At 48.4% G+C, this 25,630-nt stretch overlaps 1 protein-coding gene across 1 annotated transcript; it reads right to left on the bottom strand.

Annotated features, from left to right (window-relative positions):
* Nucleotides 1-11,193: 11,193 nt before the first annotated feature.
* On the bottom strand, nucleotides 11,194-12,207 carry GPR12 (G protein-coupled receptor 12; the record flags this gene model as incomplete). The annotated part of the gene is made up of 1 exon (XM_082675534.1): nucleotides 11,194-12,207. Exon 1 carries the CDS (start codon nucleotides 12,196-12,198, stop codon nucleotides 11,194-11,196), a length of 1,005 nt encoding a protein of 334 aa, XP_082531660.1. The 5' UTR covers nucleotides 12,199-12,207.
* Nucleotides 12,208-25,630: the final 13,423 nt, after the last annotated feature.

The raw sequence follows: 25,630 nt of genomic DNA, 5'->3' as shown, positions 1-25,630 counted from the left end.
TGCGCTGGGAAGCGGGAGGTGGACCAACCCACGCCGAGTCCTGTGATTGTGGATGCCGCCCTTCATCTCTCTAGGCTTGCTTCACCCGTTTGGGAAATAATATCTGACTTTTTTTAGGTTAGGGGACACTTGCTTATGCTGACACTCAGGAAGATTCTCGTTCACAATAATAACAACAGCCCCCTTGGGAGTCCGTCAGGCATGCAACTGTATCTCCGTGATCTCAAGAGCAGCATCTCACAGAGGAGGACGTTTGTGCTTACAGGAGTGAAACGACTCACCCGAGGCGGCGCAGGCAGAAAGCGAGAGCCCAGGACTCGGACAGGCGTCCCCAACGGCAGGCACAAACCAACCACCTTAGCACAGGACACCTGGCCCGAGACGGTGTGGCAGCCAGTAAACCTGGGGGCTCGGATCTGACCCAGACCTCAGCGTCCACACTCAGGAAGTTGTGAGGCGGGAGGTGGACCCACAGGGAGGGGTCTGAACTGACGCCACGCACAGCAAACAGATCAGGTGGGTGGGAAGCCGGGGGGCTGGCTTGGTTGTCTGGGGCTGGCTTGGGGGGTATGTGTGCATCCTTCACGGCTCCATGAGTTGCTATCAACCCCAAAGGACTGACCCATGGAGAACTGTTCTCAGTAAAGCCGACTCCACGCCCCCGAGACCCATTGCTCTCGGAAGCTCCCTGGGTGACCCTTCTCTACATCCATCCCAGGATCCTGGGCATTCCCTGCCTTGGCTGAATCCTAAATCAAACAAACCCAAAGGAACTCGTCTTTCTTGTGGTTGTCTCCATGAGAGAAGTAGTGCATCTCTAGATATGTGCTGTGCAGTACAGTAGCTAAGAGCCACGTGGCTTTTTAAATTTCACTTAAATCGATTGAAATGAAACAAAATTAAAAATTCAGCTCCTCAGTCTCACCAGCCACATTTCAAATGCTCAGTAGTCACACAAGCCTGGCAGTTACTGCACTGAATAGCACACACGGAACTCCCCCATTGCCACAGGAAGTTCCATCAGACAGCCCCGCTCCAGAGCTTTTCTAGGTGATCAAAATAGATAGACACACATAGGAATAAACAGAAATAGGGCTGATGGTTATTTTATTTTACTTCTCTTAAGTAACCAGTGATACAACTTTTTATTTTCTTTTTTTTTTTGCGGTACGCGGGCCTCTCACTGTTGTGGCCTCTCCCATTGCGGAGCACAGGCTCCGGACGCACAGGCTCAGCGGCCATGGCTCACGGGCCCAGCCGCTCAGCGGCATGTGGGATCCTCCCGGACCGGGGCACGAACCCGTGTCCCCTGCATCGGCAGGCGGACTCTCAACCACTGTGCCACCAGGGAAGCCCGATACAGCTTTTAATAGTAACTGTTTAGATTTGATAGTTCTAAATATTTACCAAACAAAATTATACAATCCAAAATATGTAACACTGGCATTAAGAATAGCTCACTAATTATGGAATTGTATGCTTTTAAAAGTACATAAAAACACGTTTGGAAAGACTGAGTATGTGTTCTTGAATGCTTCAGTTTTGTCCTGTTCCCATTTTGTTTCATACCTTTTGCAGAAAAATCAAGCTTGATTTTATATATCCTCAACAGTTTCTCAAACTGTTTCAAAACCTAAGATGAGACTACATAGGTTACACACACACACACACACACACTCCACTGAATATCCTCTTGCTAGATGTTGCTTGACGTAAGGATTATTATTCTTGGGTCTCAAGTTCTATGAGTCAGTTGACTGCTATACTGAAATGAACTGCCAAATCCATCATTTTCAGTGAAATCTTTTATCAAATATATAGACCATCTTCTTAGAAAGCCTGTAAACTTGGCTGACTGGAAAATAGACAATCTGTGCTTTTCTCCCTCAGGAGAAATAAGAAAGCAGCTGTCCTGCTTTTTAAAAAAATTCTGTTTTTGTTGGTTAGCATATTTTGAGAGTTTCTTCAATTTACCTATATTCCTGTAATTGCAAATTTGCAAATCCCTCTTCCGAGCTTGCCAGCCCTGCTGTGACAAAGAACGGCATTGACTAGTGCATCTGTTAAGTTTTGTACTGATGTTTTGGGCATGCAAACATCATAGCGCCTGTGTTGAAAATGCAATGACTTCTGAAATGCAGCGTCACTTATTAAGCGAATAAATTGTTGGACGATTTGGGCCCAGAAGTGTGTTGAGCTCCAGGACATGCAGAGCAGAGCACCAGGGTCCACAGAAGGAAGAGCCTTGTAGGACTGGCTCTCAACCTGCGATGTGTAAGCATCCCCCCTTTGAAGGCTAGTTTTCAAATACTACCTTCAAGGGTATGAAGAATGAGTAAGTCGGGGCTTCCCTGGTGGCACAGTGGTTAAGAATCCACCTGCCAACTGCAGGGGACACGGGTTCGAGCCCTGGTCCAGGAAGATCCCACATGCTGCAGAGCAACTAAGCCTGTGAGCCACAACTACTGAGCCCGCACAACACAACTACTGAGCTCGCACACCTAGAGCCTGTGCTCCACAACAAGAGAAGCCACCGCAATGAGAAGCCTGTGCACCACAACGAAGAGCAGCCCCTGCTCGCCGCAACTAGAGAAAGCCCGCACGCAGCAACGAAGACCCAATGCAGCCAAAAAAAAAAAAAAAAAAGAATAAGTCAATACACCCATTAGCAGCAGCACTAATAATAATACTAATGCAAAATAACATTCAAGTAGGTCTGTGCAAAGCGCTACATGCTAAACCCTTCCTGTGTCCCATATCACCAGGCTGTGTGGTGGGTTTCTAGGTCATGCTCATTTCATAAAACCAGGACACAGAGGTTCAGAGAGGTTGTGTAATGCACCCCAAAGCCAGCAATCGGAAATGATGTGAAGCCAGGTGGTCTGTGTCCAGAGCCCGTGTTCCCAATCATTTTATTCATGAAGACTACGTAGCCATTGATTGACATCTTCCCTCTTACAATCATAAACCTATTTTTACTCCAATAGAAATGGTAGCTATGGTCAACACTGCTGACTCAAGCCCTGTCACTCTGGTAGGTCTGCAGGTAGAGGCAGGCACACTGAGGCCGATAGGTTTTCTTTCCCAAACCTCTTCAACCCAGGGGGGCTTCCTGGAGGAAGTCAGTAAGAGCTGGTCAGTAACTAGAGGGGAAACCAAGTCTGAGAGATGGAAGAAACCATCTTCTCACCAACAGCAGGGTGGGATAGAGTGAAATAAGCTTCACTTTTCAAAAATGAAAAGACCTCTCAGGATTTGTCACCTGTCCCAGAACTAAAGCAATGACCTAAACGCAGAGCGATGGCTTTTGAATGAGAACAGCCTGAACCAGGGCCGGCTCTGCTTCTCACCCCGGGTGGAGCCTGTTTACAAGGTTAAGTTTGTTGAGGGTGGGAGGGCTGAGAGGAAGCCCCTGTCCCAGGACAACCTTCCCACGGGGTGGAAACATTCAGAGGGAGCGAGGTCCCTGGGGTAGCGCTGGGGGCTGCGAGACCAGTGTTTTCACTTAACTTCAGTCATAAACTCTGGATTCAGATGTTTCAAAAATACCTAGATTTTCACTTGAAGACAAGCCAGATTCTCCTGTGCATCCACATCTGTGAAGTATTTGGTCACTGGGCTGGGACAGCAGCCGCCTTTGTCCCAAAGCCTCCTCAGGGGGCAAAGCGCCTCTGTGTCCTTTATTGCAGGATGTGCTGCTTCTTACACTGGATCTTGAACTGACAAAGACAGAGTGTCTTTAATAATCATTTTCTGATCTTTAAAATAGGTTATGTTCTCATAGCTTCAAACATTCCTAAAGAAAAGTGACCAAATCAATGCAGTGATTTGGAAGGGTACACACCCGTGGAAATGACATCCTACTCTGCTGAGTCACCAGATGCAGCTTGGCTCCAGCCTCCAGGCAGTCCCTAGAACCCACAGGAGTCCTGCTCAATACCTGACTATTGCTCTTCTTTCCTGACCTTTCTGGACTGTAAGCAACAGGATGAGGAGGTTGGTGTGTGTACTGGGGGCGGGGGGTGAGGTGACCGCCAGCCTATATCGTAGGAACCGCGCTCCCTGTGTAATCACGTCCGTGTTCTTGTCCTGGCACCACTGAACCAGCCTGAGGGTCAGACACACAGTCAACCACCTTCGAGGCCCTCACCCTCTGGGCATCCCCACCGACGACTTCAGACCTGGGCAACGGAGAAGGAAGGCGGAGGTACATACAGTGAGAGAGGAGGGGCGAGGGTGTGCTGTGTACATGCACGTGTGGGTGTGAGTAGCACGTCCCACGGCCGGAGATGGTGGGTGCGGATAGCCAGATGATGCGTGGCCGGACCACCGCCTTGCCTGTGGAATATTCTGGAAGGTTCACAGATAGGTCACGTACAGGAAAAGCACCAGACTAGTCTCTACGATGCCAAGCAGGAGGTCTGGCTGGACTTTTCCCCTCTCACTGAATTGTCTCTACATCCATTAGACTGCCATCCAGCACGACACACGTGGTGCACGACAGTGGAACGGCCCTGCTGGAAGGGGCAGAAGTTCAACTGACCTTGACGAATTAGAAAATAACCCCCCAAAAAAGCGACAAGTGCCACAGTAATTAGTGCAAGGCAGCACACCACAAACCAGAATCATCCAACAGGGCACAGGCAGCAGGAAAGCCAGTGGGGTCCTAGGCCTGATGAGATCTTAATGCCCTTAGTTATGTCAGAACGATGTCGGGATTTGGTCAGAGCTGAACGGCATGGTTCTCAAACTCAAGTGTGCATCAGAACCCTCTGGGGGGCTTGTTAAAAGTCAGACTGCAGGGCCTCACGTCCCAAGTTTCTGAGTCAGTAGGTCTGGGCTGAGGCCTGAGAGGCTGCATTTTAACATGTTCCCAGGAGATGCTGATGCTTCTGGTTGGGCCCCCTGCTTGAAGGCCCATGGCCACTCGGCCAGCAGATGCAGAGGGTAATCAGTCGTTCTGCCCAAGAAGTTCCACATTTAGTGGGCCACTGGAGCCCAGTTTTGATTACTAGAGTTGAAGAGGCTGCAGAGAAATGGTAGATGACATGGAAAAAAGGCTCAAAAGGAAAAGGATCAAAAGGATATAAAATGAAATCAATCCGGAAAAATGATTTAAGTCGTTGGGATAACACTGTTTGAAGAAGAGAATGCCGTTTAATGGATATTTGCAATGTATAAATGTTGACTGTGACCAGGGCCTTCTCTGCATCTCCAGGGCTGGGCCAAGGTAAGCAGAATTAGAGTGTCATAAGAAAGACTGTGATTAGGGATATTAAAATGCTGCTAAGCTTTGAGGGTAAGTGTGGGACTCTAGTTTCCAAAGATACCCTGACTTGGAAGATTTAGATTCGCTATAGAAGATTCCACTCTGTAAATTTCCTTCCGATTGTCAGATTCTATAGCATCCAAGAATAAATCTGCCCCTATTTCAAAAGGATCCTGGAAGGAGTAAGGATAGAGTTGGATCAAACCAATTTTCCCTTAGGTTTTAGCTCAGTAACCTAGACTTCTGTTACCTTTCAGAGAATGCCATTAAGATGTTCTTTTTTCCTTTTAAAATACACTACTTGTAACTGTAGTCAATTACTAGGGAAATCTGTGCCCTAGGAAGTGCTTTCATTTCTGCTCCAAACTTATTTTCAATTGAAAATTTGTTCCCTGGTGCTTTGATGCTATTATTTGAATTTTTATGAGTAAAAAATTCTTAGATTTCTTCTGTAAATATTTTATACTGTGGAGATATTTAAGTTATCTATCAAAATCCACTTTAACTATGTACTTTAACATACTTCTATCGGAAAAAAAAATACTCTTACGTCCTTGGGCCGAAAAGAAGTACAGTGGATGTAATGACCATCATAACTGTTAACATTAATAGCATTTTTAATGCTGGAAATAACAGAAGATTACAGATAAATGTCAAAAATCTAGGTGAGATATTTAAAATTTCTCTGATTTGCCTGGCTAGAAAAGGGTTGCTCTAGGATCAGTTCAGTTGAATTGTAGGACACAGAGAACAAAAGTTTTCATCTCAGTTATTTCAAGATGAAATCATGCAGGCACACACAGCCCCCCAAATACAAACCCCATGTGTCATAGGGAAAACTATCCTTCTTGAAAATATGGAGATGAAAGCCTTTGTTGCTATGTATACTCATGTATATATTGCATTGTTATATTAAGTTCTGAAAGAATTACCCTAAGGTAACGGTAATCCGAATTTCAAAAAGTGAGAACACTAACAAGGAAAAAGTCTTTACTAGATCCTGAGAAATTCTAGGAAAAGTTCAAAGTTCATATCCATTAAACACAGACTAGTTACCTTTTAACTTCTGACAAGGATAAACACTTTAAATATATATAATATATATTTAATATCTTATAATTTAAATGTGTATTGTATTTTATTGGTATTGTATATTATATAATTATATTTATATAACTTAAGTGTGTATTTATATTCTAATTATTATTAAAAAAATTATTTATCCTTATCAGAGGTTTATATATATATACTTTTTTTAAAGAATGCTAAAGGCGTGACAATTAGCCTTGTGACTCAAAGTACTGGCTACACACTGTCAGCATCACCATCAGCATCACCTGGAAACTTGCTAGAACTTTAGCAACGCCCCAGACCTCCTGAAGCAGAATCTGCATTTTTTTTTTTTTTTTTTTTTTTTTTTTTTTTTTGCGGTACGCGGGCCTCTCACTGTTGTGGCCTCTCCCGTTGCGGAGCACAGGCTCCGGACGCGCAGGCTCAGCGGCCATGGCTCACGGGCCCAGCCGCTCCGCGGCACGTGGGATCTTCCCGGACCGGGGCACGAACCCGCGTCCCCTGCATCGGCAGGCGGACTCTCAACCACTGCGCCACCAGGGAAGCCCAGAATCTGCATTTTAATAAGAATCTCAGATGATCTGTATGCCTTTTAAATATTTCAATTTTGAGGATCCCTAGTCGAAATTACCAGTAATTTTTTCTGCATTGTTTGCCAGAGGCCAGTAGATCTGTTTGCTAATTCCAACCACGTTTTTACTTCCTTGATGTATATAAACTACGTTTGAGGATTCTAAAAGTTCCAACCAGATTTTAAAATTCCAACCAGATATCAAAACCATCCAATAATTATTCCATTTTTTAAAGGGGACAAGAAAGCAGTCTGTTCCTTCATTACACCAGGCATATAATCAAAGTGGAAACATAAACGTTGTTTAATAAAACACCATCGCAGTCACTTACTTAATATGTATTTTAAATTTGAAATGGTAAGTTGTCCTAATTTCATATGATGTATATACTATCATGAAATAAAGTTAATCATTATTTTAATAATGGAGTAAGTAGTTCTCTAAAAACAAAAAGTTTACGACGTCGCCAAAATACTTTTATTTATTTCTCATTTTCTATTTTACACGTGTTTAAATCCTGCTTTAAATTCTGGAGGACTCCAAGACTGTTCCTGCCTGCCAAGTCAGTGGAGGAATTTTCCCCTACTGAACATGACTGTTCCCTTTAGGCCTCTGGGAAAGGAGGTGCTCTTCCCATCACCCCCTCTGCCTCCAGGTACCAAGAGGGAAGACAGCCCCCTTTACCGCCAAGAAACAAACGTGACTGAGACAAAGAAACAGAGTTACAGGGATAAAAGGAAACAAAACCCAGGATAGCCACTACCTGGATAATTAGCCTTGACTAAGGATTCTGGTAAAGTAACTGAACTGTCATTGTTGCAGGATAACTCTTTCTACTGGAAATAATACAAATATCTTGGTAGCTGAAAGTTTTAATCAAATGGAGTAAAAGATTACCTGCTAACCTTAGGACTGTTGGAAATATGATTGTTTTCTATGATGTTTTTAGTCCTGTTGCAAAGTTCACATTCTTGAACGTATATATGCATATATAGATGTATACACGCACACATACACAAACGTACACACATATATCAAGACGTGCACATTTCTTAATCATTAACCCCACAGAAACAGAGAAGCTTTGAGGAAATCACATAAACATCCAGAAATCTTCACAACTGAAAGTGAACAGTAAGAACATGTTACAGTTGAATGAAAAAATCTCAGCTGAAATCAGATGTTTTAAAAACAGGAGGCAAAAGCGGCCATTTAGCTAATATTTATAAGGCCAGTATATACTGATGTAAGTATATAACAGGAAGTTTATACCGATGTAAGTATATAACAGGAAGTTTAAAATAGTAAAGGAAGGGAAAATCTCTGCACAATAAGGGTGCCCTCACCTCTTTGCATTAAAATATTGCCATGTGCCTCTGGGGGATGGCCTTGGCGCCAAACGGGGGAAATGCTTAGGGAAGAAGAGAACTGAATATAATAAAAGCAGGCCTCGTTCCTGTAGGTAGGACCACGTTGATAGTCACAAACCATGTAATCTTATTTTATTTTTTTAAAACACTTACTGTTGTCTAATAGAATGTCCTTTTATTTTATTTTACTTTATTTTATTTTATTTTTTTATTTTCTGTCTGCACCACGTGGCATGTTGGATCTTAGTTCCCCGATCAGGGATTGAACCTGCACCCCTGCATTGGAAGCACGTAGTCTTAACCACTGGACCGCCAGGGAAGTCCCCCACGTAATTTTAAACAGGAAGCTTTATGTCTTAATTGTAGGACTAAAACCTTAGTGACATTAACATATTACATATCATTTCCCTCATATCCAGGTAGGCATCAAAGTTAGTCCCGTGCAGGGAAGGAGACAGGCATAGACTCCGGAAACCCTGGATTCATATCCTTCCTTTACCCTTGAAGCTCTGTGGCCTCGGACAAATTTCTTAGCCTCTCTGAGCCTCAGTTTTCTTAACTATAAATGTGTGTTTTTGTGAATACAGCAACAGAGCAGGTAACGCGCCCAGCATGGGGCCCGGCACACAACACGTGGTGAAAAACCGTACTTATTATGATCATTATAATTACTATTAGCGATATGCAAATGGCAACCACCATTTCTACAAAAATACATTTATTGCTTTCAAACCTCATTATGGATATTTCCCAGCTCTCGTCAAAACCAACTGACCTTAGTCATTTCTCCCGTGGAGATGCTATTAACTTTCAAGTGATTAAAAACAAACAACACTCATCACATTCAACCTACCAACTCCATCACATGTTGAAGAATTTGGGGGGTTTTTGTGTTTTTTTTTTTTTGCAGTACGCAGGCCTCTCACCGCTGTGGTCCCTCCCGCCGTGGAGCACAGGCTCCGGACGCGCAGGCTCAGCGGCCATGGACCACTGGCCCAGCCGCTCCGCGGCATGTGGGATCCTCCCGCACCGGAGCACGAACCCGTGTCCCCTGCATCGGCAAGCGGACTCTAAACCACTGCGCCACCAGGGAAGCCCTGAAGAATTTTTTAAAGGTTGAGATGGGTCATCCAGTTCTGTGGACTGAAAATCCTTTCCCACTTCTGAAATGTTTCAACCCTTCTCCTCTACCGTAAGTGACATAAGAGAGGAGGCACGGATTCAAGTGTAGGATCGATTCACACTTGCGCTGCACTGGGAGGTGCTCTGGAGAGAGGGCTTCAGCACGCAGGCTGCCAGAATGGACCTCAGACCACCGTGGGCACAATGTTTGGGAGGGACCAATGAGGTTAACTGATTACAGATGATTCCCCAAGGACCCTGAAATACTGGTCTTCCAACATCTGAATGGGTTAAGTTGATGGGCTGCCCAGAAATTCTCCCACTGGTTGTATAGACACAGCTATAAGTACACTGCAAGTGGAGGGAAGGTATCTGTGTCCAAAACATCTGTCTGTGCTAACAGAAATGACGATCAAACACAATCATTATACGGTATGTTTAAAATTAATTCTTCTGTATCATTTCCTTGCTCTCTGAAAACAGGCAATATAGTTTTTATTGAATTTAAGTTGCTTTCTGGTGAAAAGAAAGAAAAGGGGCTCAAATTTAACTTTTCATGAACAGCCATGTGGTCATTCTGCTTGTAAACTTACATAATGTAGCTGATATACATCACAATCAGATATGTATATTATTTACTCACAACTTAATCAGTAAAGTGGGAGACCACTTGTTTCAAATGCATTGACACCACAGACAGTATGAACCAGAAATACTTGGTCTACAGTACGTAATACTATTTATCTCAACCAAGAATAACTATTAATACATTCTTAGATATAGAGAAATGGGACAAGTGATGCTTTTCATATTTTGTGATATAGCTTTACATTAATTATTTTTTGGAATATACTAAAATCAATTTAATCCACTTTGAATACTGTTATTAATTTTTTTCTTTTGTTTCCTGAACAGAGACTGTAGCTTAAAAAACTACTGTGGTGTACCTAATCAATCCTACTTCATATGTAAATCACAACATATTTCATTTTAGAAGGACACATGGAAAAACCATATTGAAAAGTGACTCACTTGATTCCGGATTTACATAGCAACATTTGAAACTAGTGGTCTAGCTGACACAGGCAGCCATGCAGAAAGAATTACAACCATCCTAGGAGTACCAAAATAATTTTTGTGAACAGTAATCGCTGAAAGTAAAGAAAGAATGAAAAAGAATGGGTTCATGGTTTCAGTGTTGGTAACTTATTACTGAGTTCATGTTAATAAAATCATGTCCCTTCCAAACGTAAATCACGTAAACTATTTCCACTGGCTTCAGAGTGATTGTATTGTTAGATACATGCAGCACTGAAAATCTACCTTGATGTTAAAAAAAAAAAAAAAAAAGGTCTGGAAAAAGTAATGTCTCCATTCTCCTCAATAACTCAGTTTTATTTTAAAGTCCAGGTAGAAACTCTGGGACCAATTTACTTTTTATAATTTCATGGCCATGTCATACCCCTTCCTTTCCCCCCCCCCCGCACTACCAATCTTCCAAACAATATGAAACAAAAACCCTACCTCCAAATAAAATACTTAAAAAAAAAAAAAAAACCACCCCAAACAAAACGAAATTGTATTGAGCAAAGAACTCAATTGTTTTCAAAGGGTGAAAACACTGGTAACATGATTTTCACTTCAATCACTTAACTTATCTAAATAAATGCTTCAAAGTGCTCCTGTGGCTTCAGAGAGAATCCAACAGAAAGAATTTAAGGAGAGCATCTCAACCGCTTGGCCAGGCAGTGGGAGAGCTTGGTAATGCAGGCTCCTAAGTGGAGGGCCGCTACACGTCGCTGGGTGACGGCGCTCTCTGCGAGAGGCTGGACGGGATGCAGCCGCAGCAGATGAGGCAGAGCGCTTTCTGGATCTCTTGGTTTCTGAAAGCATATATGACAGGATTGATGATGGAGTTGTAGGTGGCGGGCAGGAGGGTGGCATAGGTGTAGATGGAGGGGTAGGTGTAATCAGCTATCAAGGAATAGAGGGTGAAAGGCATCCAGCAAGCAGCAAAGGTCCCCAGGATGATGGCCAGGGTCGAGACCCCCTTCCGGGTGGTCACGTAGTGCGAGGTGGCCAGGAAGTGGTGCTGCAGGGCTATCTGGTGGGCGTGCCTCATCACGATCTTACAGATCTGGATGTAGAGCTGAAGCATGAGCGCAAACATAAAGAGGAAGGAGATGGAGAGGATGGCGGCGTTGTTCTTGGTGAGGGGTCTGACCACGCTGCAGGTGGACTCGTCTTGGAGGCAGTTCCAGCCCAGGATGGGCAGCAGTCCCAGGCAGATAGACGTCCCCCAGAGCATGATAAGCATGACATAGGTAAACGTGACTGTCCTCTCCGAGTGGTAGGTCAGAGCGTAATACAGGGAGAGGTAGCGGTCAACAGTGATAGCCAGCAAGCTGCAGACAGAAGCTGAGAAAGAGGCGACAATCAGTCCAATGGTGACCAGCTTGGTGGCTTCTGACTGCAGCAGGTAGGCGAAAACGAAATTGACGATGAGTCCAATGCCGGCCAGCAGGTCTGCAAGCGCCAGGCTGCCTATGAGCAGGAACATGGGCGCCCGCAGGCTGGGGTTATGGAAGATGATAAGGACCACGATGGCATTTTCACAGGAGATGAGGGTTCCCGAGGTACACAAGACAATGTCCCACGGGTTGACAACCAGCTCTGGCTCTGGCTCCACGCCAGGAACCTGGGAAGAGACAGCAGCCGAGACGTTCCCCGCAGCTCCGGCATCTAAATAATCCCGAGGCAGCCCGCTTACATTGACCTTCAGGTCTTCATTCATTTTAACCCCCGTCCTCTTCAACGAAAAGACAGTCTGTTTAATGTTGAGATACAGCAGGGTGACAATCTAACATCACGCAAAACCCACACGAACAGAAAGCCAGCCCCTACTCAGATACTGCCCCCAAATGCCACAGCTTTCTGAATTACAGACTGAGAGGGAATAAAACAAAAGCCAAAGTCTCCGTGGCTTAAAACCCACCACAACCAAAAAAATGCCCTTTGGCGCTGGGGGGAACACAGGATGGGATTTGCACACACGAGCGTGAGCGGGGCGGGCACACGCGGGACCGCGGCGGCCGGTTTGCTAAAGTGCTGGGGACACACGTGAAAATCCGTCTCGCGTGCTGCAAAAGGAGCCTGGCACGGGGGCTGCCGCTGGGGGACCGCGCCACGGCGACAGGTCGCGAGCCGGGGCCGCCCTCCTCGGTGGAATGTTCAAAACTCCCCCCCCCAACAGCCGCCCGGCGCGCGTGCACACACTCACACCCCGGCCAGAACAAAGAGGGGTCCGGCCTCCCCCGTGCGCACGGGGCAGTCGCGGCAGGGCCACGAAAGGCGGGCGCGCGCGATGGAGGTGTGGACAGACACAGAGACAGACAGACGCCCATGCACCACGGCCGCTGCCCTGGCGGCGGGGGCGCGGCGGACGCGAGGGGACTCACGGGGCGCCGCGACAGGCTGCCCGCGGGGACGGAGGCATCGCGGGGGTCACCTTGGCGCGCCCAGGCCGGGGGGCTCCTCCGCTGCTCCCGAGGCGCGCGGGCGACCCGTGTGGCCTGTCGGCGCAGGGCCCGCGGGGCGAGGGGCGCCTGCCGCACTCGGTGCTCGGCCGGGAGGGCGGGGGCGCGCTCCGCGCCAGGTGAGCGGCGGCGGCAGGTGAGCTGCGCGCTCTGCTCGCGCGCCCGGCTCTCCCCGCCCGGCCGCCCGGCCGCCCGCTCGCGGCACGCGCGCGCGCCCCCGCCCCGTGCCCGCCCGCGCGCGCCGCCGCCGCCGCCGCCGCCGGAGCCCCGAGAGGCCGGCGCGCGCCCCAGGGGTCGGGGCTGCGCGGGGCGCGGGGCGGCGAGAGCCCCCCAGCGCCCTGCGGGAGCGAGACGACCCGGAGGCGGGGAAGTGCACTGTCACCCTCGCTGCCGCGGCCCCTCATCCCACCCCGGCTGGCGGTCGGGGCTTGCACCGCGCGGAGGCGGGGCAGCGCTGTCCGGGAGCCCGGTGACCTATTTCGTTCCTGAGGTCCCCCTGCGGAGTCCCGTTCTCCAGCGGCCCGCTTCTCCACGCCTTTCCCTAAACTGCTACCTCCAGGGTCAAAAGAATTTGCTTAGGGTGGTTTTTCAGGATCAGCAGTGGGGATGGATACCGGGCGGAGCAGGTTAGGGAAGCAGATCTTTGAAGCAGGAAAATGCTCAGCCAGCTGTTTCGGAATTGCCGTTGACCACATCGCATTCGGATCCCCAAGAGGCCCCCTTCCGTGGGTGTGTCCTGGACTTGGTTTTCTAATTACTATTCCCCGGAAGCATTGGCTTGACGGGATTCATAGGGAGCTGCTATGTGAATCATCATCATCAAATTGCACTTATTAAGTGCTCCTTGAGCTGTGTTTTCAAATGGAAATCATTTACTGAGTTCCTACAGAAGCAGAAGTGCCAAAACCCGATTCATTCAGGGACTGGAGTGGCCGCGCTAATTTATGTTTTCATTTTAACGTATCAGTAGTTTCTAAGATTAAGCACCTGATCGCCGTCTGCTTTTATGAGCCTGTCTCCCCTGGATACAAAAACCAGAGCACCTAGATCCTAAGTTTAAAGGTGGGAGAAGGAGAAGGCGTGATCTGCTGGTCTTTTCCTGTCAGCAGTGAAGGTTTTCTCTACTGCCTTTCTCCACAGCGAGGGAGGGGGTCCTGTATGAATAAAGACGGTCTGCAGGGCACAGGACCCTAGAACTGACTCCTTCCTACAGGGGCATCCTCCTCTGGCTGGCCGGTCTTCCCCTGGGGCTCACTATCATTCCTCACTCCAGCCCTGCAGGCTCATCCACCCCTGACTCCCCCTCCTTCTCCCTTCTCCCATCAATCAGCCCCTGACTCTGCAAGATCACCCCAGCTCTCTCTGCACGCCAGGTAGCAACTCCCAATCAGCAGTTCCGGGGTGGGGCCCAGATTCTGCATTTGCAGCCCTCTCTCCTAGTGATTCCGACGCTGCTGGCCCACGGACCACACTTTGAGAAGCAAGGCTCTATAGAGTTGTAAGAATCGCTTGCACCTCGTGGAGACGCATCGGACACCGTGACTGCCCAAGAACCATGCTAAGGGCTGGACATACAAATTCAGTAAGACGTGCTGTCTCTCCTCGCAGGCATGTACAGTCTGGTGGTAACAGATAAAAAGCAACAGTAATACCAGGCAGCACATGCTGTAACGAAGAGATGTACATCTTCCTCTCAATTTCTGTGATGACTCAAAGCATTTTTAGAATAAAGCGATGGAAAACCGTCATTTAAACAAACACATAGGGCTTCCCTGGTGGTGCAGTGGTTAAGAATCTGCCTGCCAATGCAAGGGACATGGGTTCGAGCCCTGGCCCGGGAAGATCCCACATGCCGCAGAGCAACAAAGCCCGTGTGCCACAACTACTGAACCTGTGCTCTAGAGCCCGCAAGCCACAACTACTGAGCCCACGTGCCACAACTACTGAAGCCTATGCGCCTAGAGCCCTCGCTCCGCAACAAGAGAAGCCACGACAATGAGAAGCCTGCGCACCGCAACGAAGAGTAGCCCCCGCTCACCACAACTAGAGAAAGCCCGGGCACATCAACGAAGACCCAACACAGCCAAAAATAAATAAATTAATTAATTTTTAAAAAATACACATAGGCTTTTCAGTATGACCCAGTTCAAACCACCTGCCAAAATTTTAGGAGCCTCACATCAGCAGAGCAGTTTAGGGAAAGTGAATGACAGCGCCAACCAGACATCACTGTTGTCAATAACACGGAGATGGACCCTGACCTACAGAGCTTACAGTAGTGGGATTTCTTCCCTCTTTAAAGTGTTTGGGAAACAAGAAAAAAGAATGGAGTCTTGGGAAGGGAAAGGGTAATAGGTGGATGGCAGAGATATGTAGGTTTGTGCAGTTTTCAGACCCGGGAAGAGTTAAAGGAAGAGACTGAGAAAACTCACTGTGGGGCTTGGATGTGGCTAAATGGCAGCCACCCGGGAGCCAGGGGCCAGGGCAGCTCCTCCGATTGCCAGGGTCAGCCATGCATCCACAGTCCTGCTGTTACCCCTTCCCCTTGAATGACTGCTTGTGACAAAAAGAAGGATTTAAACTTTACTCCAAATTTCTATGTTTATCGGTGTATCTGTTAGGACTTTTGTTGCCAAGGGGCAGAAACGCAATTCAGACCAACTTAATTTAAAACGGATGTTGCTGTCTGGCACGGCTGGGAAAGGTCCTGGAGAGGCTCAAGGCAGAGGAGGGGGAGCTTCAGGAACAGAGTCCCACCCGTGCGCTGAGGCCCTCGGTCAGCCCGCCCCTGACGTTGCCAAGCTCAAACGGTCCTTTCCTAGACCAGCATCTCCCGTGAAGCCATGAAAGTGCCCCCAGGCCGCCCCAGGCTGGCACGCTGAGACCATCTTCCCAGCTGGAGAGAGGAATTCCCACGGAGGACTCTGGCCCGGCCTGGTGTGTGCCCAGCTCTGAACCAACCGTGCGTTCCGACCGGATGAGGTAAGTCCTGTGTGGAGTCCTGCAGTGAAGATTCCGTCTGAACTTGGCCGAATGAGCGTTTCCCCAGAAGAAAAGAGAGGTGGGACGCCAGGCAGTGAGATCCCGAAGGATGTCCTCCGTGGCTTGGAATTCAGCAGATCGGGAGGTTTTGCTTGGCTTTCAGGAATGAGCAGGGCTGTGTTCTCAATTCATTCACCACCACACCCCCGCCCATTACAGGACACTGCAGCAGACACCATCAGTGTGCAACGCTTGTTGCCTTTTAATCGCTTATATTCTTCATTTTTGTTTCTATAAATTTGGCAAGAAATCGTGTAGGAGGTAAAGCATCTTCCCTCTCCTTGACTCCTTTAGCAAGACAAAGAGGTGGGGGGGTGGGAAATTTACACCCCAAATTCTGCAAGGTGTGTACACGGGGTGTGACAACATGTAGCTAGAAGTGCTCCGGCAGCGGGCTTGTGAACAGTGAAGGAGAATGACTAGCTCTGTGTTTTCATCTCTGGATGACGCCGCCTAACGCAGGGTGATGTGGGGGCGGGTAATCGACGCATACTTCCCCTGGCAGTAGAGTTGACCTGTCCTAACTCTTGATCATTCTACATTTGAGCTCACGTTTCTGATTGCTTTTATAGTCAACTGAGTTTACGTCGATTATGTAAGGTCAGTGACACCCAGAAATTTGGATTTCATGGGTTGGTAAGTTTCCTCGCCAGCAGCAGCAACAACAAAAAGGAGAGACTGACCTGGGAGCTTTTGCTTTGCTCCATCAATTCATTTAGGCAAGCGAACTTCTAACTACTTTCATTATTATTTCATAGGGGAAAAAAAGGCATTTTTAGGCTTTAAAAACAGGACATATCTCAAACGAAAGGATCGGGCTTTAAATGAAATACATCTTGTTTTATGAAAATTCACTGCCGTGTTCTGACTTTTTTCATTCTGCCCCAGCTGGGTGGAAACTACCAGAGCCCAGATTGGTTGGGGGATGGCTCTTGAGAACCACTGATGGACACAGTGATTTTGTAGCCACTCAAAGGGAGCCTAGAAGAGATTTAATACTTTGGGTCAAATCAATAGGGGAAATGTACAAGTCAAGTTTCAGATTGTACAAGTTTTCGTTTAGGCACCCAGGTTACCCACGTTTTGTTACTCGCCTCTCCAAGCTGATGGCCTGTGTTCCTGGAGCACCCACTGTGTGCCAGGCTCTGAACCACAAACTCTTCACTTCACCAGAATTAGAAAACACTGCTGCCAGCATGTTGGATGTTGTCACCACGGGAAATGGTCAGCCAGCTTCCTCCCATGAATCCTCACATAGTGACATTCATTTCTCTGAGGATTTACCCTGGTTTGGGGAGCTTTCTATTAACCAGGCTGATGTGTTTGCGTAAAAACGCCAACTATCATATAATAAATATTTATGGTCTCAGAAGCCAGGTATGAGCAGACCTGGGTGCCCTGGAGCAAGGAAACAACTTGCCTCTGTTTCCTGTTTGTAAAATGAGGATGTTAACAGCATCTATTCCTAGGGCTGGTGTGAGTGTGACACGGGATAAGGGGCACGGCGCACTTATCCCAGCCTGGCGGAAAGCTAAGGTCCGTCAATGAGAGTTACGATTACTGGTGTGGCCACTGTTAGCCCATCATCTCCCTGTCCTCCTGTGTGTGCGGGGATCCGCGGGAACCCTGTTCTCTCAGCTGCAGTGGCCAAATGCCTTGGCATCCTCTTTGGGGCCATTACTCACAAAATGCCCAAAGTGTCAGGAAATTCTGTTGACTTTACCATCAAAATACACCCCGAATCCGTAACTGCCCAAACTTGGAAGCAGCCAAGATGCCCTTCAGTATGTGAATAGAAAAGTCAACTGTGGTACATCCAGACAATGGAATGTCATCAGTGCTGAAAGGAAAGAAGCTCTCAAGACATGATCTTAATGCATTTCATTAAGTCAAGAAACCAGTGTGAAAAGGCTACTTCCAACCATTCAGGAAAAGACAAAACTATGGAGACAGTAACAAGATCGGTGGTTGTCAGGGGCTGGGGGAAGGATGAACAGGAGGAACACAGAGGATCCTTAAGGGCAGTGAAGCGACTCTCGTTGATACTGCGATGGTGGATACGTGTCACCCATTTGTCAAAACCTGCAGAATGTGTGACAGCAGAGTGAATTCTAATGTGCACTGTGGACTTTATATGACGTGTCAGCGTAGCTTCATCAGTTGTAACGTGTGCTCCACTCTGCTGGGGATGTTGGTGGTTGGATGGGCTTCAGTCAGCGTCTCCACCGTGACCCAAGAACTCCCTTCAGAGGGACATGTTCTTTGAGACACGCCCGTCTATAGGGTTGGGTCTGAGGCAGGTCCTGCTCGCTTCACAGCCCTTTGGTGTTTCTCAAATGACTTGCCTTGATGCCAGTGGAGGGATAAATGGCTTAGGGGCTGAGTTATGTTCCCCCAAAATTGGTATGTTGAAGTCCTAGCCCCCAGTACCTCAGAGTGTCTCTCAATTTGGAGAGAAAGCCTTTAAAGTGATGATTCAGTTAAAATGAGGGTGGGCCCTAACCCAATACAACTAGTGTCCTTATAAGAAGAGGAGATTAGGACACAGACTCACACAGGAAGAGGGAAAGCCATGTGAAAACAGGGAGAAGGTGGCCGTCTGCAAACCAAGGAGAGAGGCCTCAGAAGGAACCAACCCTGCCCATACTTTGCTCTCAGAGTCAGAGCCTCCAGAACTGAGGAAATGAATTGCGGTTTTTTTCAGCCACCCAGTCCGAGGCACTTCGTTGGGGCGGCCCTTGCAAACTAATACCGATAAGTATGAGCAGGTGGACAGATTCTGACAGGAAATCGAACTCTTCTGGGCGGCCTGAAATGGGTCTGGAGCAGAGCTTTCCAAACTGCATCAAGGAACATCACTGTCTACAAGACGCTCGTCCAAGGCCGAACAGCGTACCGGGTGCTGTCGACCCCCCCGCACGTCCCCTGGCCCCTCAGGGCACACCAGGCAGCTTCCAGAACCCAGCACGTGCATCTCCAGCCTGAGGACCTCCTCTGGTCTAGAGGCTGCTTTGCCACCTGCGCCGCAGGTCGGCAGTGCCAGGAAGCTCATGCCCCGGATGGGAATTGTATACGTATCCCGCCTCCCTCTCTCCTCTCTGAGTCTCAGGACTACCAAGTGGCATAATTTTTTTAGACTGAAGAAGCCCCTGCAACCCAGAGGATGTGGGAATTGCTCTGTTTATGCTGCCCACCCGGTTCCAGGCACGCCAATCCCCGCAGCACACGAAGCTCCCTTTATATCCTGTTATTGTTCGGAGATGTCGGCCTCAACCTCCCCAGTTTGTCTCCTTGGGGTTTAACCAAGTCCCTGGTGCATGTCTGCCTCTGACCCTCAGCAGGATTAAGCTCCTTACTCACGATGGGAAGGTATTAGTCAGATTGCGCGGCCACAACAAAATGCCATGGACTGGGGGGCCGAAACGGTGACATTTTATTTCCTCACAGCTCTGGAGGCTGGACGATCAAGGTCCTGGCAGAGTTCAGCTTCTGGTGAGGATCCTCTTTCTGGCCTTTTCACTAAGCTCCCCCATAGCTTTCCTCGGTGAGCGCACGTGTACGTGTGGAGACAGCAAGCAAGCCCTCATCCTCTTCTGACAAGGACACTAACCCTATCGAATCAGGCCCGCACTTATGACCCCATTTAACCTTAATTACTCCCATAAAGGCCCCATCTCCAAATACAGCCACACGGGGGCTAGGGCGTCAGAATATGCATTGCGAGGACACAGACATCCAGTCCATTCATTACAGGTAACTTGCTTTAAAACCCCGCTCATTGCTCTATTCTCTCGCCTGTCTCACTTCTCTATCCCTACCAACGTTTCCTGGGATCACACCCAAAACAGATTACTATACTAAATCTTTGTCTCAGGGTCTGCCTCTGGGGAATCCTAACCGACACAGAAAAGCTGAACGCCGTTAAGTCCTTCTAGGAAAATTACAGCACTTGGTAGCACGTTAGAGGCTCCGAGAAGTCTTCCCTAAGGAAGCATTTCACTGAGTTTCACCCCGGGCTTCACACACTTTCTTAGTCTGGGATCTCTTTCTTCACCCCCTTGGAATGCCCTTGAACACGTCCCAGAATTTATTTGGAAACGTTGCTATAGGGTTGGCGAACGTCAGATGTGCATGCGGTTATTTTAGGATTGTTGCTGGAATGAAGGCTGCGGGGTGAGGTCTGGGAGGACCTGCAGGCTGATGGAGTCTTCGGTGGAGGAACGTGTGTGAGGGCAGAGGTCGGCGTCCGCACGTGGCAATACTGGCCATCAGCGCTAATAATTCATCCAAAGGCACTGGGTTAGAGGCCATGATACGAAGCCCCAGAAGACATGGGGACGTGACTCCTGCTGTCACCGGGATCACAGGGTAGTGAGGGAGAAAGGGGAGTGAGCCGCAATTGCAGCGGGGTGACCTATGACATGATCCCCATCACGCGTGCTCTGTGCCTGGCCCCAGGGACGTTAATGATGAAGAAGAGAAGGGGTCATGTACCTGCCCTGAGCCCCTAGATGCTTCAGAGATGCTGAAACCCTGGGGGTTGGCTGCGGGACAGTGTTTTATTCATCCGTTCCCAGGTTTATTAGAATTTCAGTCAGCCACTTCCGTGGCCACTAAAAATGCCTCCTTCGTTTCCCCTGAGACGAATCAGATTCAATGATGGTGAGATAATATCTTCAGTTCAACATCGAATTGCATGTATTCATATTCCAACCATTTAAAAGTGTTACTGGCGGGCTAATATTCGTCCTATTAAAATTAAGTGGCATGAAATTTGAATTAGCTCAATTGAATTCATTTCCTTCTCGAATGTATTTATCCATGACTCAGAGGACTCCGGGCAAAGGCCATCTTGGTTTCCTTCAATAAGATGCATTCGGCTCCGCGCTCCCTAATTTGGAGTTTGAAAGTCCCTCTGGGCCTGGAGGAAGTGAAGACTCTCCGCCGCCTCCTCCCGCCATCCTTAATCGGTTTAGCTGGAACCAGGGATAGAATGGTACCAGCTTCACAGAGTCTGTTTTCTGAGATGACGTTAATGGACGCGCTTGAAGCCCTCGGTGCAGGGCCTGGTACCCAGCAGGTGCTCGTGACGTGCTCAGGTACTAAGATGTTGTCGTCACTCCTGTGAGCCTGCTTCCGTTCAGACACAAGGACTAAATACCAGAGGGTTGGGCCAGGAGCCAGGAGACCCGGATTCTTGTCCTTCGCTCGAGGGTGCCCTAGGCTTTGTTTTTTCCTCTGTTCCAATTTTCTGATCCACAGAGGCAGCCACACCCTTCCAGGTTGGAGGACGTGCTGGGCGTGGCTGCAGACGAGCCTCTGGGGCTGTGGTTTCCCAGCCTCAGCAAACTGAAAGCTCATTTAGGACCCCAGGAAACGAGGACAAGAGTTGGCAGATTCTTCAATCACGCAATTGCTTCAAGGTCTCAAAGGCAAGGTCTACGCCGACTTTCCTGGTTCCACCCAGTCCCGAGCTGTCTTTCGATGCCGGGATTTGCTGTCCAGTGCAAGGTCCGGGGTCCCACTGGACGAGCAGAACGTTCCCCTCTGCATCGATCCCCACCCTGGAGGTCCCAGAGCCTTTAACAATGCAGGAGCTCAGGGATTCACAAACCTAAGTGTCGCAGTCATAGAAACTCCCAACAGCAAATTCACGCCCATCAGCCCTTCCAGTTACCGCTGAGCGACAGGCAGCGGGAGGAAAGGACCCATCCCTGCCCTCCCCACTTCCATCTCTTCGCTGCCCATGTCTTTGACCTTGATTACATACCACTGTGCCCACCTCTCATTTTCCTATGCGTCCTCAGGGAGTGAAATTAATCTCAGTCAACGAGAATTACCACCCCGCCAGAATTCTCCATCAGAAAGCAGGTTTTTTTTTTCCCACTGGCCTTTTACAAGAATGCGGCAAATGACAAAGATAAGATGACATTTCACTTTCAAAACGGCAAATACATCCCAGCGTATGCTGGGCTTACCTTGACTCAGCCAGTTCGTTGTGGAGAATCGTAAACAGCAACAATGGGGATGGTGGTTTCCAAACTGTTTTTGAAATTTATTAGCAGGTTCTGAAGTCAGTGAGCAAAGTTTCCTAGAAAATAAAATCGAAGAAAAAATTAAAATGTATCACAGAAGAGTAGGTGTTTTTCATTAAACTTTGTGTTAAGCCTATATAAACATACTCCGAGAACCAATCATCTCAAATGTGGGATGCAGTCAGACAACGCGATGGACACCAACGTGGTCCATCGCCATCATTTTTCAGGTGAAGACATACAGGTCCGCTTGGATTAACTGCTCTGCTCTCACTCCCCAGCTGCGTGTCGGGGAGAGGCTGGGCTCGTCCTCAGCTCACTGACCCACAGCGTTCCCTTCTGTGGACCTGACTCTCTCCATCTCACCATTCCAGTGCTGGATGGTCAGAGCTGTCGCCTCAGTGGCCCCGTGAGATTCTGTCATCACTAAAAAATGAGATCTCATTTAGCAACTAGTATTTATTATTGCAAGAAAGTGGACTAGGGCTTCCCTGGTGGTGCAGTGGCAGAGAGTCCGCCTGCCGATGCAGGGGACACGGGTTCGTGCCCCAGTCCGGGAGGATCCCACATGCCGCGGAGCGGCTGGGCCTGTGAGCCATGGCCACTGAGCCTGCGCGTCCAGAGCCTGTGCTCCGCAACAGGAGAGGCCACAACGGTGAGAGGCCACAACGGTGAGAGGCCCGCGTACCACAAAAAAAAAAAAAAAAAGGTGGACTAATCCATTTTAGAAAGATTTAGCATGAGGGTTGAAATAAAAAGTGTTTCCTAGTGCATATACTTCATCGATGAGAAAAGACCTCATCAATTAGAACCAGCCCATCTTGCTCTCTGAGGATTCCAGGAGACTATACATTTTCATAGCCTCCTGTCTCCTGACCCCATCCCACCCCTGTTCTCTAGCACCATGTTGGGCACACATGTCAACGTGAATCTGTTTTACAATTGCCTGGGTAAAGGGAATATTATCATTTCCCTGCCTTTCTGGGAGGCGTCCCAGTGCAGAGCTACAGGAACCCGAGTTTTAATCCAGTTTCTGGGAAGTCTTCTTGAGCTCTCATCGGATTCGTCCAGATATTACTGATCGGTTGGATGGGGCAGCCCTCCCAACTTCAGTCTGCAAATTATGATGTGTTTTGACTTTTGGAGTCAAACAGACCTGGGTTCACATCCCAGCTCTACAACAAAATGACGTGTACTCATGGGAAGTTCTAGAATCCCATTAGCCTCACTATTTCCACGATTCACTGAACAAATATTTGAGAGTCGAGTATGTGCCACACACTGTGCTGGAGGGCGAAGTCAGAGCAAGGCAGCGCCTGCTCTCATGGGGCTTCCTGTGCCGGGGAAGAGGCTCATCACACAAACGGCCACCTAACTGTAACTGGAGTGACGCGTAGAGGAGATCCCACGGGGTTGATCAGAAAGAAATAGTAAATATCATAGGACTATTCAGTAACGGAATACTACAGAGTTAATCAATAAAGGAATATGTTAGGGTGCTGCGAGACCAGGACAACCTGGCCCCATTAGCCTTGGAGGACAAGAGAAGCCACACTGAGGAAGTGATACCTGAGGAAGGTCACAGCCAGGAGGCTGATGGGAGCGGGGGAGGAAGAGCGCTCCAGGTGGAGAGCAGCAAAGGGCCTGAGGTCACAGAATGTTTGATGCATGCAAGCAAGGGAGGGATGGTCAGGGCAGCCTGTTGACCAGAGCTGGAGGGACAGAAGGGTGCCGCACGAGGGCCTGAGGGATTTCAGGAACAGGAAAATAAAACCCATGCTCCGGCGCTGCTGTCAGAATTAAATGAGTTAAGATACCTAATGCATCCAAAGTGCTTCAAACACAAAAAACTAATAGCTATTATGAGGGGGGTGCTTAATAATTTACACACTGTAGTTGGAAGCCCTTATTTTGGATCACATCCACATTTCTCCTGCCAGCGTTTCTCCCTAAAGAATCTCAGAAGATAGTGTCAGCTACCTAGTTTCTCAGGCTCCAAACCTAGGAGGCATCCTTGCCTTTCCTCCTAGCTCACAGTTAATCCATCAGCAGGCCCCACAGCTCTCCCTCCCACATCTTCACCCTCTCCACCTCCCGCATATCCACCGCTGCCACCCCAGGGTCCACCGCTGCCACCCTAGGATCCACCGCAGTCTTGGGGAGAGTTCCCTGGGAGACTGTCTACGCTGAGCACTTGCACGTAGGAAGGTTATTGGGATCAACTGCTAGGAGGGGGCGAGGAAGCAGGGTTGGGCAGAGGGCGAAGGATGTTAGTGGGAACAGAAGCCCCCGCCGATCCTGTGGGGCGCTCTGGGATGGCCCTGAGCGCAAGATCAAGTCCACTCTTCATGGACCAGTCACTGGAGGGAGGCTGCCCTGGGCGAGGCAGCTCCCTGAGACGACTCAGCTGTGAGTCCCCCAGCTAGAAGGATTGACCCCACAGGGGTCGTCTGTCTGCTTCCTCTAGAAGCTGATTTCCCAGGAGAGCTGGAAAGTTGTCTTGCCCACCATGGTGTCCCGAAGAGTAGGTCTTAATAAATACTTGTTCACTGGAAGCCAATTATTCGATTATAATTCAACCAATTATTTTGAGACGTGAGATAAGATGGGAGTGGATATGAAATTCTCACAGGACTGCTGGTGAGATTTTTAAGGAAAGGAGCATAAGGGAGGACAGAAAGTAGATGATCTTTTTAGGAGAAAATGTATATAGTTGTTACTACTCTCACAGATACCATATAAAGGATTATAGAGTTAATTTAAAACAGTGGTCTCGGGCTTCCCTGGTGGCGCAGTGGTTGAGGGTCCGCCTGCAGATGCAGGGGACGCAGGTTCGTGCCCCAGTCCGGGAAGATCCCACATGCCACGGAGTGGCTGGGCCCATGAGCCATGGCCGCTGAGCCTGCGCGTCCGGAGCCTGTGCTCCGCAACGGGAGAGGCCACAACAGTGAGAGGCCCGCGTAACGCAAAAAAAAAAAAAAAAAAAAAAAAAAAAAAAATTAAAACAGTGATCTCACCTTTTAGATGTTCAAAGTGTGAGGAAATTTTTTTCCTCTCATCAGAAGGAATTCCTATTTCAAAAACTTTATTGATTTTTCAAAAAGCTTTTAGGACCATAAATGTCATGTTTATAGGGACATAAAACAGTGGTCTCAACAGTGGGTTCCCACCTCACAGACTCCGATTTTGTTCAACTGGGGTGTGGACTGAGCATTGGGATTTAAAAAATCTCCCACATGTTTCTATGCGTGGCCAAGTTTCAGAACCAGTGCTACAGAGGTGAGAAGGGCACGACGATGGCATTGGACTCAGCGGAGGCCATCTGGGAAATCCCGTGCATCGGGCAGTATCCCGCCTCAGTCTGACCGAACGTGGGCGCAGCTTCCGGAGCCAGCTGTGTCCACGGGGCCGGGAAGCCAGGGCGTACGGACATCGGAGGTGAATTTGATCTTCATGGAATTTAGCAATTTGCCAACCGCTGGGAGCAAAGTTCCCTGGTTCATGCGACATGGTGTCTGCTTTTATTTATCATGAAGATAGTTGAAAAAAATTCCAAATAAGATCAGCTGCACCTGTTTCTATAAATGCGACTGTGTCCTAGTTTTCTTAAAGC

This window comes from Grampus griseus, assembly GCF_964374135.1.
Source record: "Grampus griseus genome assembly, chromosome: 18".
Classification (NCBI taxonomy): Eukaryota; Metazoa; Chordata; class Mammalia; order Artiodactyla; family Delphinidae; genus Grampus; species Grampus griseus.
The sequence above is the reverse complement of the archived record's forward strand: the minus strand, read 5'-3'. Positions and strand labels throughout refer to the sequence as shown.